At 49.5% G+C, this 17,486-nt stretch overlaps 2 protein-coding genes across 3 annotated transcripts in view; one reads left to right on the top strand and one right to left on the bottom strand.

Annotated features, from left to right (window-relative positions):
• The first annotated feature begins 810 nt into the window (after window positions 1–810).
• LOC135819717 (probable GH family 25 lysozyme 3) lies at window positions 811–12,588 on the top strand. 2 transcript variants are annotated; one of them, XM_065332972.1, is made up of 6 exons: window positions 811–1,292; window positions 1,374–1,782; window positions 7,876–8,097; window positions 8,805–9,623; window positions 10,845–10,935; window positions 11,429–12,588. In XM_065332972.1, the coding sequence occupies exons 2-5, from the start codon at window positions 1,672–1,674 to the stop codon at window positions 10,926–10,928; spliced, it is 1,236 nt and encodes a 411-aa protein (XP_065189044.1). In that variant the 5' UTR covers window positions 811–1,292; window positions 1,374–1,671; the 3' UTR covers window positions 10,929–10,935; window positions 11,429–12,588. The 2 variants fall into 2 exon arrangements, with proteins under 2 accessions (XP_065189044.1, XP_065189043.1); XM_065332971.1 differs by having other exon boundaries at window positions 811–1,782.
• A 554-nt stretch (window positions 12,589–13,142) lies between these two features.
• LOC135819716 (histone-lysine N-methyltransferase 2D-like) overlaps window positions 13,143–17,486 on the bottom strand; it is a gene marked incomplete at its 5' end in the record, with an annotated part of 9,247 nt that continues 4,903 nt past the window's right edge. Inside the window, 2 exon segments of the mRNA XM_065332970.1 lie at window positions 13,143–13,806; window positions 17,114–17,227. Of these exon segments, the coding sequence (XP_065189042.1) occupies window positions 13,597–13,806; window positions 17,114–17,227 (324 nt within the window). The 3' untranslated portion in view covers window positions 13,143–13,596.

The raw sequence follows: 17,486 nt of genomic DNA, 5'->3' as shown, positions 1-17,486 counted from the left end.
AAGCGGAATCCTGTATCAACAGGACACATTTTCATGCCCAAAGTCCAACGTGCTGTAGATCGAGCGTGCATCCCCGGATCGAACGTGCATCCCTGGATCAAGCGGAGTTCCGTCATATCAGGACAGTTTCCGCTGCACCAAAGCGAGAACGATAAATTTTCATCAACCACCACACATACCCCTCTATCTAGTGACGCGAATACACACACAAACCGTGACGCACGTGCACAAACACACACGCATTTCTCTTTCTCACACACACCCTGTACCGTAGGAGACTTTGAATGTAAAATACGCATGAGCTGGGACTACTAGTAGACCTACGATGTATTTGGTAACACCATCACCCCACGACCACAAGGGGAGGAAAGGAGGCTAATGCTGTTATGGGTCCTCCTTATCTGATGGAGCTTGGCCACTCAGGCTGGACGTCGCGTGACTAGGGACGTTGATAACCTTCCCCTTGGCCTGTACTCATCTGATAGTCATCAGGGGAAAAGTCCCCTCGGTGCCCGTCATCATCCAGCATCGATCGTTTACCATGGTTTACTGCCAAATCTGCACAGCTACAAAATTAATGACTACGTCGTAGATCTACCGGGACCAGTGGACCACATAACAGCGCGCTGAGCGCGGGCGATGGATGATGTGAGTGATCACTGACATGATGTGACGACCGTATGAAAATCAGCCGATGTACAGGCAGTTTAGTAGTGGATCGACGGGTTCTCCAGAAGTGGAACAGACGTGTACTAACATACTGGCCCTGTGCCAACAACTGACTGCATTGACAAGTACATTTTAGCCAAAGTAAAGGGATCAGGAGATAGGGGGAACAAGTCAGCAGTAGCCCACTTCTGATACTAGTACTAGTAGTAGTACTAGTAGGCAGTTTTCCGCAAGTGGAAAGTGACTCTAGCGAAAGATCTACTAAATGTTTGGAGTGTTGTTTCATCGCTACGAGAACAGTAACAGTTGAAGACGTGTGCCCACGTACAAGTAGGTGTCGGCTTGCCTCGATCTCTAATTATTTCAGCGAAAGGCGAGCTGCAGGAAGCACGCTGGGGGAAGAATCCAAACACACCGTGCGATTTGAAGAGGATTCTGTAGACCGGTGGACTGCGAGGTGAACTGGAGACTCGTAGACTCTACGGAAGCTGAGGTTGACGCGTCGTGTTGTTTGCGTCTCCTAGCTCCTGCCTCCATCGATTGATTCGCAACGCCGCTCTGTGAATAGCGGAACCGAAGGAGGGTCGCAAGCTACCAGCGCGCGCACTGCCGGTAGTACCCTGGTAACTGCTACAACATCTGTTCATCTTGAAACTTTGCAGTTTTATAATCATTACTAATACTAACGTCTTCGGTTTTATTAGGTTCTACGATCACGAGTGGACAGTGGATTTCCTGGAAACGAAGTAGCCAGCAGCAACCCGCGCTATCAAAGAGAAGAACGACAGTGCTAGCGCCCCGTCCCGTTCAAATAAGTCATCACAATTCACAGCAAGCGCCGGACGACCGCGTGGATTGTTTGTCTACGAGTACGAGTGTGCAACTACACAAATAGAACACGCGCACTAGCCCATCTGGTAACAGTCCGCAGTAGCAGAGCTCGCAAAAACCTGTCGTACTAGCAGTCGCTGTGACTCATCGAACAGTGTGTGACTTCTCACCATGGCCCAGGAAGGTGACCGACTCCCCTCAGCCTCTGGCCAGCCACCAATCGATGAACGTGTAATGCTTGAAAGCAGTATACCGCAAGGGGAGGTTCAGCCAGTGGCGGAGGTGAGATGGTGATGCATTGCCTGTTTTAAAAGACTACCGTATTTTTCGGAGTATAGTGCGCACCTTTGTATAACGCGCACCCCCAATCTTCATTGGGGATGCGCACTTCAATAAGTACATGCATTTCATATCCGGAGCATAGTGCGCACCTGCGATTTAGGGCCTAAAATAGCACATCTAAAGTGCGCACTATACTCCGGAAATTTTAGTGATGAAGTTGGTTACTCCTGACCAAAGTTCTAAACCGACAACAAGGCCAATTGCAAGGGATCAGATGGACGCGATTATGGTGGAGGCGAAAGGATTACATCATTATACCAATAGGGAGTATAACAACAGTGTTAGGGAGGTTTCACTCTACTTAGTTACATACGAAAATAACGTAGGAACTGCACTCAATTTTCATACGTAAAATTCAGTGCTGTTGGATTTTAAGCGGGATTCACAGAAACATCTTTGCGATGCGTCATCGCATCGCTGACTTCTTCTGTGAGTGGTATTTCGCGAGTTCGCATCGCACGCCTCCACCGCAGATCGCGTCGCATCGCCCATTGCATCGCAAAAAAGCTTCAGTGAATCCCGCTTCACTCTGCGCGATTTCCCCATGATTGCTAAGCATGCCTAGTTCCGTACGAGACGTGTCAGTTACATGCGTCCACCGCATCATGCACCACGGACCGAAACCACGTTCTCCATTTTGTTCTCCACGTGATGTGTACCTTGGGTTGCGCGCGGCTTGAACATTGCTATGGATGAACCCCGAAACTGCGAAAAGATATTTCAAAAAGTCCGACGGAGGACCGAACGTAGGAAAGTGCTTTTCCACGGAAATCCGTAGGGATAGTTACCTATAGAAGTTGCCCTCGCTCCTCGGCGCGTACAACATACGAATTTTCATACATAATTGCGTAGAGCGAAACCTCCCTACTGTATTGTTCTACGACAATGGGAGGGAGATAAAGGCGGGGGGGGGGAGGGGGGGAGGGGGGGGGGGTGGGGGGAGGGGGAGGGGGGGGGGTGGGGGGAGGGGGGGGGGAGGGGGAGGGGGGGGGGTGGGGGGGGGGAGGGGGGAGGGGGGAGGGGGGAGGGGGAGGGGGGAGGGGGAGGGGGAGGGGGGAGGGGGAGGGGGGGGGAGGGGGGAGGGGGAGGGGGGAGGGGGGAGGGGGGAGGGGGAGGGGGGGGGGAGGGGGGAGGGGGGAGGGGGAGGGGGGAGGGGGGAGGGGGAGGGGGGGGGGAGGGGGGAGGGGGGAGGGGGGAGGGGGAGGGGGGAGGGGGGAGGGGGGAGGGGGGAGGGGGAGGGGGGAGGAGCAAGAGACGGTACAGTACTGTAGAGGCCAGGCTAGAGTTTCACCAAATTTTTTTTATTAGAATGGTCTAGGCTGGATTTTTGCAGCTAAGAACGGAAACCGTTATGTACACTACGGTGTACACTCAGACGTATAACTCTGCATAAATGTACACGCAAGACTCTGACTGTACCATCGAAAAAGAACGAAACTGCTGTGGTCGCTAAAAATAAGAACGGGCTAGGCTAGAACCCTGACCCCAGTTCTTCGGCACCCGATAGCACTGTACACAACTATAGCTTCTGTATGATTAGCAGTGCACAGTAAAACCTGGTTTAAGCGACCACCCCACGGTGCAAGCAAAAGTGGTCGTTAAAGCCAGGTGGTCTTTGGAACCAGGTCCCACAGTGGCTGTGTAGAACTGCCGGTGCATGGGAAGGCGGTCGTTAAGAGCAGGTGGTCGCTAAACCCGGAGGTCGCTTACACCAGGTTTTACTGTACGTCAAAAGTTCCCGAGAGAATTGAAGAAGATGAAGGCAGCAGCAGCACATACTAACTTTGGATTGACGGGTATAATATAGGGTGCAACAAGATTATACTGTAAAAGCCATAATTATACATAACGAAGTGCTAATTCTAACGAGTTAACGAGGAGAAATCTGTCGTTAAAATAGAAATCGTTATACAGAAATCGATACATATACTGTTCTATTGAGCGTCGAGATTGCGTGAGAATCGTTGCCTTTGGTACACGTAAACCAGTCGATTTTAGGAAATCGTTATTATAATAATATGCATGGATGCAGTGAATGGGATTTTCGGTCTTTGACCACATGCTTGTGAGCTGATCTACTCACCTCCCACCGCTTTAGGAGCTGCATCTGTGCCTTGATCCTTGAAGGATGGTGGCGTTCCTACGGATGCGGAAAATTCGGCCTCTAGCTGAGTCTCACGCGAACCGTGAATTTTTTTATGCGCCTCATCAGAATAATGGCTCATTTTTACAGTACAGAGGTTTTTGTTACACAGGAAAAAACAGAAGGTATATATAGCTCAGTGGTTAGAGCATCGCTGGCTACAAGCGAGGGTCCCTGGTTCGAGTCCTGGTGGTGACAGTCAATTTTTTCTTCAGACTTTTCCCGTTTGTCCCTTTCCCTCAAACCAGTTAATATATATAATATATAATATAATAGAGAGGTTTTGCATTCCGAATTTCGGAATTATTTTCGGAATGTGGCGGCAGCAGTCGAAAAAGTAGTCGAACTTTCGGAAGTGTGGTGGCGAAAGTGCATGGTTTTCCGAAAATGGATTTTCGGCTCTTTCATGTTTGGGAGTGCATATTTGAATACAAAAAAGTGTATTTTTCATGTTTGTATTTTTGCTTTCTGCTGATCTCGATTATTTGAAAAATTTTCCACGTACATGTATGTAGTTTTGATTTTTGCTGGTTTTGCTGCTCTCGCTGATCTCGCCATGTTGACTAATCTTCTCACACTCCATCACACTCTATCTTCCTTTGCCATGAAGCCTACTGACAGTACAAGACAGTAGTTCGCCAACCCCGTCTTCAGCTGTTGGATCACTTGGTCCTCCATCAGTCCGTCCTCGTCTTCGAACCGCACCCAAATAATTCAGTTTGACCTGCGCACATGGATTTGATCCTGCTCAACCCCTTCGACGCTCTCCCTTTTGTTTTGCATGGCAACCCTTGGAAACGAAGTCGAATCAGATTTTCGGAATGCAAAACACTGAAAGTACCGTTTTTCGGAACGCGCTTTTTTCGGAAAAGCACAGTCGAAAATCATTCCGAAATTCGGAATGCAAAACCTCTCTATTATACTCAATCTGCGGACAGAACTGTTTCGTCCTTTGTGGACTCGTCAGCGCAGCACAGAGGAAATGAGGCCGAACCTGATAGCAATGGAAATAAAAATTTCCAATCAGGCCCGAACGTACCCTGCCAGAGTGCTCAAACTGACAAGTTAGTGAGCTCTGCATAACGCAAACAGCAAAGGCACTACCCCACGCAAGAGTGCTCAACTGCTACAAGAGCAGGAGCGAAATACTCAATCTGCGGACAGAACTGTTTCGTCCTTTGTGGACTCGTCAGCGCAGCACAGAGGAAATGAGGCCGAACCTGATAGCAATGGAAATAAAAATTTCCAATCAGGCCCGAACGTACCCTGCCAGAGTGCTCAAACTGACAAGTTAGTGAGCTCTGCATAACGCAAACAGCAAAGGCACTACCCCACGCAAGAGTGCTCAACTGCTACAAGAGCAGGAGCGAAATACTCAATCTGCGGACAGAACTGTTTCGTCCTTTGTGGACTCGTCAGCGCAGCACAGAGGAAATGAGGCCGAACCTGATAGCAATGGAAATAAAAATTTCCAATCAGGCCCGAACGTACCCTGCCAGAGTGCTCAAACTGACAAGTTAGTGAGCTCTGCATAACGCAAACAGCAAAGGCACTACCCCACGCAAGAGTGCTCAACTGCTACAAGAGCAGGAGCGAAATACTCAATCTGCGGACAGAACTGTTTCGTCCTTTGTGGACTCGTCAGCGCAGCACAGAGGAAATGAGGCCGAACCTGATAGCAATGGAAATAAAAATTTCCAATCAGGCCCATATATATATAAATATATATAGAACAATAGAAGTATTTCTTCTACGCGATTGCTCACACCACCACACTTGCCACACTTATCTTCACCTGTGATTCCCAACTAGACTGGCTAGCGACATATATATATATATATATACACTCAGACACAAAGGATCTCCAAGTTTCTCAGTGTTGCTACTCTGAGTTTCGTGCAAAAGCACTCTTCAGTTGCTGAAGAGTGCTTTTGCACGAAACTCAGAGTAGCAACACTGAGAAACTTGGAGATCCTTTGTGTCTGAGTGTATAACCCCGCTCTGTCTTAGGACATTGAGCACTTTTTGCCGACGCAAGAAATACTTCTATTGTTCTATATATATATATATAACGCAGATTGAGTATATATATATATATATATATACTCAATCTGCAGACAGAACTGTTTCGTCCTTTGTGGACTCGTCAATATATTATGAGATCCTATTATTAGAGGGTGGAGGTGACTCAACATTATGAGATCCTGGAAAGGAAATTACTTTTAGAAACTGTCGTAGGTTTGTCTGCGAGTAAAGCTTCAGCAGTGCAGCTAAGTCATCCAGGTGGAATGTGTGTGTGTGTGTGTGTGTGTGTGTGTGTGTGTGTGTGTGTGTGTGTGTGTGTGTGTGTGTGTGTGTGTGTGTGTGTGTGTGTGTGTGTGTGTGTGTGTGTGTGTGTGTGTGTGTGTGTGTGTGTGTGTGTGTGTGTGTGTGTGTGTGTGTGTGTGTGTGTGTGTGTGTGTGTGTGTGTGGTGAGAGATATCGCAGGCAGCAGGATCTGCAGCGGCATGAGACCGGATGTTCTGCCGCAAAGCCGTGATGCGAGCCCTTTGTTTCCCTCCTCGTAAGGGCAGCTTAGCCGTTTAACGGCAGTTGTATGTCAAGGTCAAGGTGTGTGTGTGTGTGTGTCGATCTGCTGGTGGAATTCAATGGCACATTTGCAAGCACGGCAAGCGACCAACAGCGAGGGAGAGTCTGTGTGTGTGTGTGTGTGTGTGTGTGTGTGTGTGTGTGTGTGTGTGTGTGTGTGTGTGTGTGTGTGTGTGTGTGTGTGTGTGTGTGTGTGTGTGTGTGTGTGTGTGTGTGTGTGTGTGTGTGTGTGTGTGTGTGTGTGTGTGTGTGTGTGTGTGTGTGTGTGTGTGTGTGTGTGTGTGTGTGTGTGTGTGTGTGTGTGTGTGTGTGTGTGTGTGTGTGTGTGTGTGTGTGTGTGTGTGTGTGTGTGTGTGTGTGTGTGTGTGTGTGTGTGTGTGTGTGTGTGTGTGTGTGTGTGTGTGTGTGTGTGTGTGTGTGTGTGTGTGTGTGTGTGTGTGTGTGTGTGTGTGTGTGTGTGTGTGTGTGTGTGTGTGTGTGTGTGTGTGTGTGTGTGTGTGTGTGTGTGTGTGTGTGTGTGTGTGTGTGTGTGTGTGTGTGTGTGTGTGTGTGTGTGTGTGTGTGTGTGTGTGTGTGTGTGTGTGTGTGTGTGTGTGTGTGTGTGTGTGTGTGTGTGTGTGTGTGTGTGTGTGTGTGTGTGTGTGTGTGTGTGTGTGTGTGTGTGTGTGTGTGTGTGTGTGTGTGTGTGTGTGTGTGTGTGTGTGTGTGTGTGTGTGTGTGTGTGTGTGTGTGTGTGTGTGTGTGTGTGTGTGTGTGTGTGTGTGTGTGTGTGTGTGTGTGTGTGTGTGTGTGTGTGTGTGTGTGTGTGTGTGTGTGTGTGTGTGTGTGTGTGTGTGTGTGTGTGTGTGTGTGTGTGTGTGTGTGTGTGTGTGTGTGTGTGTGTGTGTGTGTGTGTGTGTGTGTGTGTGTGTGTGTGTGTGTGTGTGTGTGTGTGTGTGTGTGTGTGTGTGTGTGTGTGTGTGTGTGTGTGCACCTTGTCCTCACCCACTTACTGAGGTGTGGTGAGCCCATAAGTGGGATCATTTTCAAGTCCACCCAGAGCTTTGGGGATTTCAGGGGGTGTCTGCCGTTGGGCGGTTCAATAGCCAATTGATTCATCTTTCCAAGATTCCTTTTGAGTCTCTCTCCCCTCTCCCGGGGAGACCCACGTGACCAGTTTGGGCAGTGAGCAACAAGTACAAGTGTGTGTGTGGGTGTGTGTGTGTGGGTGTGTGCATATGTGTGTGTGTGCGTCTGGGTGGGTGCGTTCATCTGGGTGGGTGCATGTCTGCATGTGTGTGCGTGCTGTAAACACCGTGCAGGTTTATGGCAGAGAGAACGGTGACAATCTACAACCCCAGCGTCGCCCGCACAGCAATATTTTGGACCAAGGAAACGGGCGGATAGTGCACAATGCCAGTGATGGGCTCAGCCCGAGCAATACTGTCGCCGCGGCGACTGGGCGCGTACCTGTGCAGGAATGCGGCAGTCCAAGTGATGCGCAATCGAACACACAAAACGAAGTCAGTCCTGAACTAGCAATTGTGAGTACGAATTGAATGGGTAATATCTTCATAATGCCGAGTATGTGCTTGTGGCACCCAATTGTGAATGCATTGTTCCCTGCTCCCCTCTCCCCCCCCCCCCCCCGCCCCTACAGGATGTTATAGGGAGTATGTTAGTGTATTAGCACTATGTTCATGTTGGCAACAGTACATGTTGGGAATTACGATGTTTTCTTCGTTACGGAGTGTGATGAATGTGAGCGGCCTGCCATGCTGCTTCGACTGAGAGTCCGCCTGCATGTACGGACCATAAACGCTCAATCCCACGTTTGTTTGTCAGTCACGGTGCAACGCGTTTCGTTGGTCCGACCATATCCATCCTCACGTGATTACTGTCGAGGTGGTCATACGCCGTCGCCGCCTCTACCCGTATCATGCTGGAATTGCTATGGTTTGGCCGGGCAAATAAAAAAAAACGGCTTCCGCCTCGGCCCAGTTGCAAGTGTTTGGTGCCATGGTGGCTGAAACCAGGGGTTTCTCTTGCACATGACCACCTTCAACTGTGCTAGCAGTCCGGTCTATCAGGACATAACGCTACTCTGAGATTCACGACTCTACCCGCAGGACTCTTGGGCTCTGTACGTAATAGGGAATGCCTTTTTTTGTTGTACAATTTTGTTCTCTCGATGTTCATCTTTGTGTGTGTGTGTCGTTTTCATGTTTGTGAACTCCCTACCTGCGTCCAGTCTCCCAGAAATGACACGATTGCGAGAGAGAAGGCAGCCATTGCTCACCCACTGCCTTGCATGAATCCAGCGGTGGATCCGGACCATGTAAGTGCACAGCAGTGCCACGATGCGTCCGCTCCGGGTTGGACCTCCTCCGGTGTTCGCTCACCGCTGCAATCCTCTTCCGAAAGCCAATTTCAGTCACGGGAACAATCCCAATCATGGAAAGCTGATCTGCACGAGTCGTCAACGGGGCACACGACCGATTCACAGGATCTGTGCGACGGCGGGTATAATGAGAGCGGGGCTAGTGCCCCCAGCAGCAGCAGCAGAGCTAGTTCGAGCGGTGGCTCCCAACCTAGCCATAATAGTGGACAGCAGGAGATGGGGGGTGACGGAGTTGATGGGGCGCAGACTCGAGACCAATCCCCCAGTGCTGCATCGTATGCTGGCAGCAGCAGCACTGCACCGGGAAGCGCCTCTTCTCGGTCTCACACGTCTGAACGCTCCGATCGTACGGGAGCACCACACAGCCACACTGCATCGAGGAACCAGTCTCCGCCTGCCCCACGTACTGCTGCTACCGCTACTTCTACGGCACACGGACTCCAGACACGGGCAGCTGGTGTGGATACCGCACGCAGAGACCCAAACAAGCCGGCGACGGCTCCAGCGGCAAGTACACAGAACTCTGCCCCGGAAGTGAGCCATTCGGCATCGACGGGTGAGCAGCAACAGAAGCAGCGAAAGCGAAATCAGCACGAAGAAGATGACGAAGAGCCTTACTCAGAGGGCAAGAGTGCTCTTGTAAAAGCACAGTTTGACGCATTCAACTGGGTAAGCAATTAGCAGTAGAGTATATTACAATGTTGTCTATTACATGCACGGACTTCAGTACTGTATGACTTGTGCATGACTGTACGATTGCGCTTGGTGAAATCCGACCTATAGTGCATACCTGACGCCCTCAACTTTCACGGCCCTGCACGGCCCTGGAAGAGGTATGAATGCGGCTGGAAGTACACATGTGCAAGTACGGTGATATAATCGGAGCTGGTCCAGCGTGCCAGTTTTGCACTTCGGGTCTGATTTCAGCGAACGCAACTGTACATTGCTGCCGTAATCTTAGCTTTGAACATTTTTAGGTGTATGAAACGTTCGGTGCCACTGACCTGATGGGTTTTAAAATGTAGGTCAGGTATGACTAAGAGTTTCAGTGATAAGCATTCTCTCCACACGCAGTGTGTACTCCAGTACCTTTTAGATGTGATCCGAATTGAGGCACCTGGTTTCCCTACCGGAATCACAGTATGCTACACTGAACATGAGGTGTTGTGCAGTGATTAATGCCACGGTTAGGTTTGGTACTCTTGCTCTTAGACCACTCAGTGCTGGGTGTGGTCTACTCACCTCCCACCACCTTAGGAGCTGCATCTGCGCCTTGATCGTTGGCAGTGGTGGCATTCCTTGGAATGCTGAAAACATGGCCTCCAGTGGATTTTTTTACAAGATAGCCACAAACCATCATGGTGCAAACGCCGGCAAACACGCACAGGGATGCACATAGCGATGGCAGTGGAAGCAGTGGAAGCGAGGCGAAAGCAGCTGAAGCGACCAATGGTCTCAAATTCTCAATGGTCTCAAGTTCCTGGCCGGGCCACCGTGGAGTTCCTGCCCGGGCCACCGTGGAGTTCCTGGCCGGCCCACCATGGAGTTCCTGCCCGGGCCACCGTAGAGTTCCTGCCCGGGCCACCGTAGAGTTCCTGCCCGGGCCACCGTGGAGTTCCTGCCCGGGCCACCGTGGAGTTCCTGGCCGGGCCACCATGGAGTTCCTGCCCGGGCCACCCTAGAGTTCCTGCCCGGGCCACCCTGGAGTTCCTGCCCAAGCCACTGTGGACTTCCTGCCCAAGCCACCGTGGAGTTCCTGCCCGGGCCACCGTGGAGTTCCTGCCCCGGGCCACCGTGGACTTCCTGCCCGGACCACCGTGGAGTTCCTGGTCAGTGACATGACGCTGGAGTGTATGTGTTTTCTTGTGCTTTGTTCACGTTGCTGCGCAGCTGGAGACATCCGGCAATGACCTTCGGCTCTGCGATGCAAAGGACCTCGCCAGACAACTTTATGAAACAGATGATGAAGATTAGTGCTGAGGTAAAGTTCATGTTTGTTCCTCGACACTACCTGGGTTGGGCTAGTGATTGTTTGGCCCAGAACTGGACCTAGAGTGGGGCAGTGATTGTTTGGCCCTGAACCGGATCTGGGGTAGTGATTGTTTTAGCCCTGAACTGGATCTGGGGTGGGGCAGTGATTGTTTGGCCGAGAACCAGGACCTGGAGTGGGGCCCTAGTGATTGTTTGGCCCTGAACCAGGACCTGGAGTGGGGGTAGTGATTGTTTGACCCTGAACTGGACCTGGGGTGGGGTGGTGATTGTTTGACCCTGAACTGGACCTGGAGTGGGGTAGTGATTGTTTAGCCCTGAACCGGATCTGGAGTGGGGTAGTGATTTCTCGACCCTGAACTGGAGTGGGATGGTGATAGTTTGGCCCTGAACCGGATCTGGGGTGGGGTGGTGATTGTTTGACCCTGAAGCGGACCTGGGTGCCAATGTGCTTGTGACTTCGTTTCTGCTTCTTCCTATTTCAGAAAAACTCCATCGCGTGCAGGGAGCTGCTCCTTCAAGAGTGCAAGACACCCCTGGGTGAAGAAGGCTTCCAGCAGTTCCTGCTGGCGATGTGGAATACAAAATACCGGCTGAACCAGCGCATAGCCTTGGAGATCAGGCAGAAACTGCCGAAGAGGATAGGTATCGTATGGTCCGAGAAGTATGAGTGCATGCGCCGGTGCTGATGGCCCGAGCCGATGTCAGTCGCGTGCTAATCGTACACGCGCTGCATTGTATAGGGTATACGGCGAAACCTGTCTAAGACGACCGCTCAAGGGACCTTCAAAATGCGGTCTCTGTAACCAGGTGGCCTTCTTATCCAGGGTCACTTGACTGGAATTAGCATTCATTGGTGCTGGTTTTCAGTGGTCTTCTAGGACAGGTGGTCGCCTTATCCGAGTGGTCGCCTTGGCAGGTTTTCCTGTACTTCTGAGTTCAGTACAACCGACCAAAGCTGGTGCGCACACCCCATGTACTGCATTTAGGTCCTATTGGTGTGTTCAAGTATAATTTTTTACCACTCGTGAAATGCATCTCCTGCCTCTGCCGCTCTGGGTTTTGCTTTTAAAAGTTTGCTCGTTTTTTTTTATTATCATTTCCCTCCATACCGCTGTTCCATCTTCCTTCCAAACAGCACATATAAGTGCGTAGCTCATGCGAAGACATTGTCCGGCAGTGTTTCCTGCCGTGCAATGCCATTGCAACGTGGAGAAGCGTACGCTGACAGTCCAGCCTAACTGGATGCTAGTTACATTTACCAGGTTGAACTACCTTTGCCAGTAAATTCCTTCTGAAGAGATGGCAACAGAAGCGTTCAAGGAAATCTAACCTGTGCAAATGGTGTGTGTGTGTGTTTTGAAATTCTCAACTTGTTTTACTTTTTTGGGAATTCTGAAGAATTGTTTTACTTATTGCGTTAATTTCATTTCTGTCTCCACAAACTGTTTAACTACTAGAACATTTATTAAACTATTCCCAATATTTCGTCTTGATAGTTTCGCAACCTATACCTTCGCAAGCAAAGACGAAAATCCACACAATCAAGTAGACGCTTCCTTCTATCAAACGTTTTCTTTCCCTTCTCTTCAGGATAGTACAGGGAATGTTGGAAATTTGGAAAAAACACATGACTATAATTATAGAGTGATGTCTAGAACATCTAGACAAGGTTAACGGGTGCAGTGATCGGTGCATGCTATTGTTGGTCACAGCAAGGGGATCAGTTGTGGGGTTTCTGGAGCTCTGCGGCGTCAAGCGGTGAGCATTATACCGATGGATGCGTGATTCGCAGTTATCCAACCATCAAAGTCTACTTGCAGGCATTGCTGTCAGGTAGCATCAAGAGTATTATCATCATTGGTCTCCACATGTTTCTCACTAGGGATAGTAAATATAAATAAAATGAAAAATCTCCCATTGGTGTGCGGCTCCACATACGAGTAAATCTCCGCCGCGACTCGGTCTCAGCTTTATATTGTAATCGTTTGTGAACGAAAGACCCTGACTGTATACAAAAGTGCACTGCATGGACTCAGCTAGACGTGCATCCGTCCAATCACTCCAATGCACTGGTGGAGCTGGTTATAGCATTGACAAGACGAAATGCCAAACGCGCGTCGTCACAACCGTCCATCAGCAGTTGCACAATCTGCGATTCTGCGCACTGCAGCACCACACGTACAGGCATGTGGTATGTAATAGGTAAGCCCTGAAAGGCGTTCAAGTGGTTACCATGGATACCGATAGAACGGGGTGAAAGAGGATCGGACAAGTGACAATGCATAATACATGTATATGCGCCCGAGATATAGTCTAGTTTTGATGATAGCCATCAGAAAAGAAAGCATCTAATGATGATGATGATTAAGTGATTGAGAATGTACAAGACCTGCATACTCCGGGGGGGGGGGGGAGCTCTTTTTCCCCAGACACGACGAGTCCATCACGCCGTGTTTGGGGCATTATTTTGGTTTCCTTCCCGCCATGTGCGTCTGACCGACACATGACTGCAGGTCACGCGGTGATCTCTCTGCCGTGCTCCCATATAGGAGTCGGGACATTGCACTTACTCATACTGGGTCAGCGGGTACGGTCAATTGTGATCCCACTAGTATACATGACACTGCAAGTGGAACCATACGCATTGCGGTCAATCCGGAGCAAAGTTTCCCCAGTTCTGGAGACCCTTGAGGCCACTCTGCATGGCTTTCCGCTTGAGCGCGGACGAGAAGCGGCGATAGGGCCCGCCCTTGCACCAGATGACGTGCACGAAGCGCTTGAAACCGATGGCATTCGGGTGGCTGGCGTTGATCATGTCAACGAGCAGCTGATGCCTGTCCAGGTCACTCGTGCCACGCATCTGAACAGCGAGCAAGAACATAAGCAAAGTTACAATGTTGTGGGGTGGCGACGAACGGAGCGCCGGAGAACGAACAGGCAGGGATTTCACCAAGCACAGCATACCTTAATAATTATACACAATGACTCAATAAATCCACAATGACTCAACACATCCACAATGACTCGACTATACACAGACCATACAGGAGTGTAGCAGCTGGTCCGGCCGGTCTGGCTTTGGCCGGACCTTTTTTCTTTTCTTTTTTTTAACACAATGCCAAAATTTGAAAGTGCCCAGATCGGGCCGGAATGCAGGATTTTGCACCCTATTTTTCAATTTTTTCCCCGCGGGAGAAGCTCCGGGCCGAACCACCTCCAACGACGGTGCTACCCGCCTGCCATAGGCATAGTGCATGGAAATAAGGATGGCCTAAGGCTAGGAGGCTCACTCCCCAGTTCTCTGGAACCTGACAGTATTACATGCAGCAAAGGATAGTGATGGTCAGGGCCCAGGTCAGTGTCGTGGCACCAGTATTTCAGGTGACCCGGTCAAACGGGATACTTGCCACCAGAAATGGACATTGTTATAAGGAAATGCCTGGTTTTCAACCCAAGATCTGCATAATATACTGGTGTTCAAGAATTATGTAGGTGATTCATATTTTTCTGCATTCTAAGTTGTAAAGGATTGGGAGAACTTCAAAATTCGAAGGATCAGTCGGGGAAGTGAACTGCATGAAAAAAGAAGAAAAAATGCCAACCTCACCAGGACTCGGCAAAACCCGGGACCTTGCTTGTCATGGGAAATGCTCTAGCGCCGGGATGAATGTATTGCTATATTTTTGCATAGCAGTTTCTGCTATACAAAATCACAATTGTGTAGCAGCCTTTGATTTTGATTAGCATTTTTCTTTGAAGGCTGGGTGTTTACCACATAGTCCTTCTTGAGAATGATGCCTGAAAGCCCATTATTCCCGTAGCTATGCAGAAGACGTTACTTCAGTAACGTCTGGCGCTAGCCAGGGTCCACACAGCTTTAATTTGGTGTTTGTGTGTTTGTGTCACGCCTGGCGCTATCCCGTATCTGTCCCGTACTGTACCGTACCATCAAACACAGCTGGCCACATACAGCTGGCCGCAATATTCAAATAGGGCTTTCAAACGCAAGATCATAACGTGAAGCAACTTGGTAGAATGAGTATGAATGCGAAGTGTATGGGGGAATGCATGTAGGGCGATAGTGCGGGTTCTAATCCCAGGTTATGCTAAAAAAATAGGATAATTGAAAAATTTATTCCCGTAGCTATGCAGAAGACGTTACTTCAGTAACGTCTGGCGCTAGCCAGGGTCCACACAGCTTTAATTTGGTGTTTGTTTGTTTGTTTGTGTCACGCCTGGCGCTATCCCGTATCTGTCCCGTACTTAACCGTACCAGCAAAGACAGCTGGCCACAATATTTTTGTTTGTTTATACCATCGGCATGCCTGGCGCTATCCCGTACCTGTCCCGTACCATCAAGAGTACGGTACCATCAAGCGAATGAGTATGCGAAGTGTATCAGAGGAATGCATTCAGGCCGATAGTGCAGTAGCATGTTGTGTGGATTTGTGTGCGAGGCCGAGATCCCTCTAGCAGGCTCGCTGGGCCGCCTGTCGACCAACCCGGGAATCGCATGTAGGCCGATAGCATAATAATTATACCGTATATAGATGTACAGCAGGGATTCGTATTATGTAAACGACTCCCTGCTGTATAGGGAGATTTTCTGGAAAGAAATACGAAGTAGGGAGACGAGTAAATGCAATTAGAATGGACGTTAGTGGTCGAATAGGTGATATGATGCGTCAGCAAAAACATACTTTCGAAGAGAGATCCCGTCGTCTCCAAAATAATCTTGAACGGGCGAGTCAGCGCCGCTCACAGGAAACGTCGGAAGATAGATCCCGTCGACTCCAGAACATTCGTAATCGGCAGAGTCAGCGCCGGTCACAGGAAACGGCAGGACAGACATCCCGTTGACTCCAGAACGCCCGTGATTGGCAGAGTCAGCGCCGGTCACAGGAAACGGCAGGACAGACATCCCGTCGACTCCAGAACGCCCGTGATCGGCAGAAACGAGACAGGTACGGGATAGCGCCAGGCATGCCGAAGGCACAAAGAAACAAAATATTGTGGCTAGCTGTTTGTGGCCAGCTGTCTTTGATGGTACGGAACAAATACGGGATAGCGCCAGGCGTGACCCAATAAAAAAAAATATATATATATATAATAAACACCAAATATTAATCCCGTAGCTGTGCAACAGACGTTACTTCAGTACCGTTTGGCGCTAGCCAGGGTCCACACAGCTTTGACACGTTACATGCATGATGAGCAAGCAACAAAGCATAGCGTAGGGCTCTGAGCTTCCAAGCTCTCTCGTAACATCTCTATGCCTTTTTTTGCCTAGATCATCAAGGCGGTAGACGGTGTCGTATTACCCTCGACCGTACCTGTCCCGTACCTGTCCCGTACCTGTCCCGTACCGTACCGTGCTATCAAAGACGGCTGGCCACAATGCATATTCAAATAGGGCTTTCAAATGCAAGATCATAACGTGAAGCAACTTGGAAGAATTAGTTTGTATGCGAAGTGTATCGGGGGATGCATGCAGGGCGATAGTGCGGGTTTGAATCCCAGGTTATGTCTTTAAAAAAAAGGAAAAATTTATATGAATTTATAACATATTAACTGGCTTTGAGGGAAAGAGACGAATTTATAACATCCGTATGCTTTTTTTGTCTAGGTCATCAAGGCCAAAAAGCATAGCGTAGGGCCCTGAGCTTCCAAGCTCTCTCGTTTTGCACACAAAAAAAAGACTGAATCATACATGTGCACGCAGATTGAGAGTGCCTGCACCACATGCACTGCACTGTATGCATGTTACTTGACACTGAGCGCAGGCTAGGCATGGACAGTCTGTATGTATCGCAGTTTTCTGCGAGTCATGGTGACTTTTGAGTAGCAGCAGATCGATTTTGCATCGCAAACTGCGATGCGATACAGGATAAATTCATCCCCGCTCTAGCCATCTTAGCTATAGGACAAGCCAAACCTAGAAGGCTCTGACAAGTTTCGTGTTGTGAACTGCCTTTGGAGTAAACAAATTATCAGCACCTTCTAGTTTCGGCCTGGTCCCATAGCTCAGATGGTTAGAGCATTGCTCATGACAAGCTAGGTCCCGGGTTCGAGTTCTGGTGGGAATGGCATTTTTTCTCTTTTCAGGCAGTTCACTTACCCGACTGATTCATTCTAAATGTATCACTAAATTGCGATACAAGTCTTACCCCAGAAAGGCGAACTTTCTCGGCCAGTGTAATCAAGCGTTCTTGATAGCAGAGTGCAATGGTGTCAGAGGCATGGCCCAGGCGCATGATACCGGCCTCGGGCGTGGCTGGAAACTGTCGGCAGGCAGGGCGGGAGGAAACGCAAACACACAGACAACACAGGACACGTCAGCAGATTTACACCGCCGGTGCATGCGTGTGCGTGTGTGTGTACATGTGTGTGTACATGTGTGTGTGTGTATGTGTGAGTGCGTATGTGTACATGTGTGTATGTGTGTGTGTGTGTGTGTGTGTTTGTGTGTGTGTAAATATGCATGTGTGTATGCATACGTGCATGGATCAAGAAGAAAAAATCCTTTACGTTACGAAAGGT

The sequence above is a fragment of the Sycon ciliatum genome, chromosome 6 (assembly GCF_964019385.1).
Source record: "Sycon ciliatum chromosome 6, ocSycCili1.1, whole genome shotgun sequence".
In the NCBI taxonomy this organism is placed as follows: domain Eukaryota; kingdom Metazoa; phylum Porifera; class Calcarea; order Leucosolenida; family Sycettidae; genus Sycon; species Sycon ciliatum.
The sequence above is the reverse complement of the archived record's forward strand: the minus strand, read 5'-3'. Positions and strand labels throughout refer to the sequence as shown.

Excerpts from the sequence above, each read along its gene's own strand:
- LOC135819717 (XM_065332972.1), top strand. The coding sequence starts at position 1,672 with ATGGCCCAGGAAGGTGACCGACTCCCCTCAGCCTCTGGCCAGCCACCA. Across the intron at positions 1,783-7,875 it reads AGGTTCAGCCAGTGGCGGAG|GTTTATGGCAGAGAGAACGG; the intron begins GTGAGATGGTGA and ends AACACCGTGCAG. Across the intron at positions 8,098-8,804 it reads TCAGTCCTGAACTAGCAATT|TCTCCCAGAAATGACACGAT; the intron begins GTGAGTACGAAT and ends ACCTGCGTCCAG.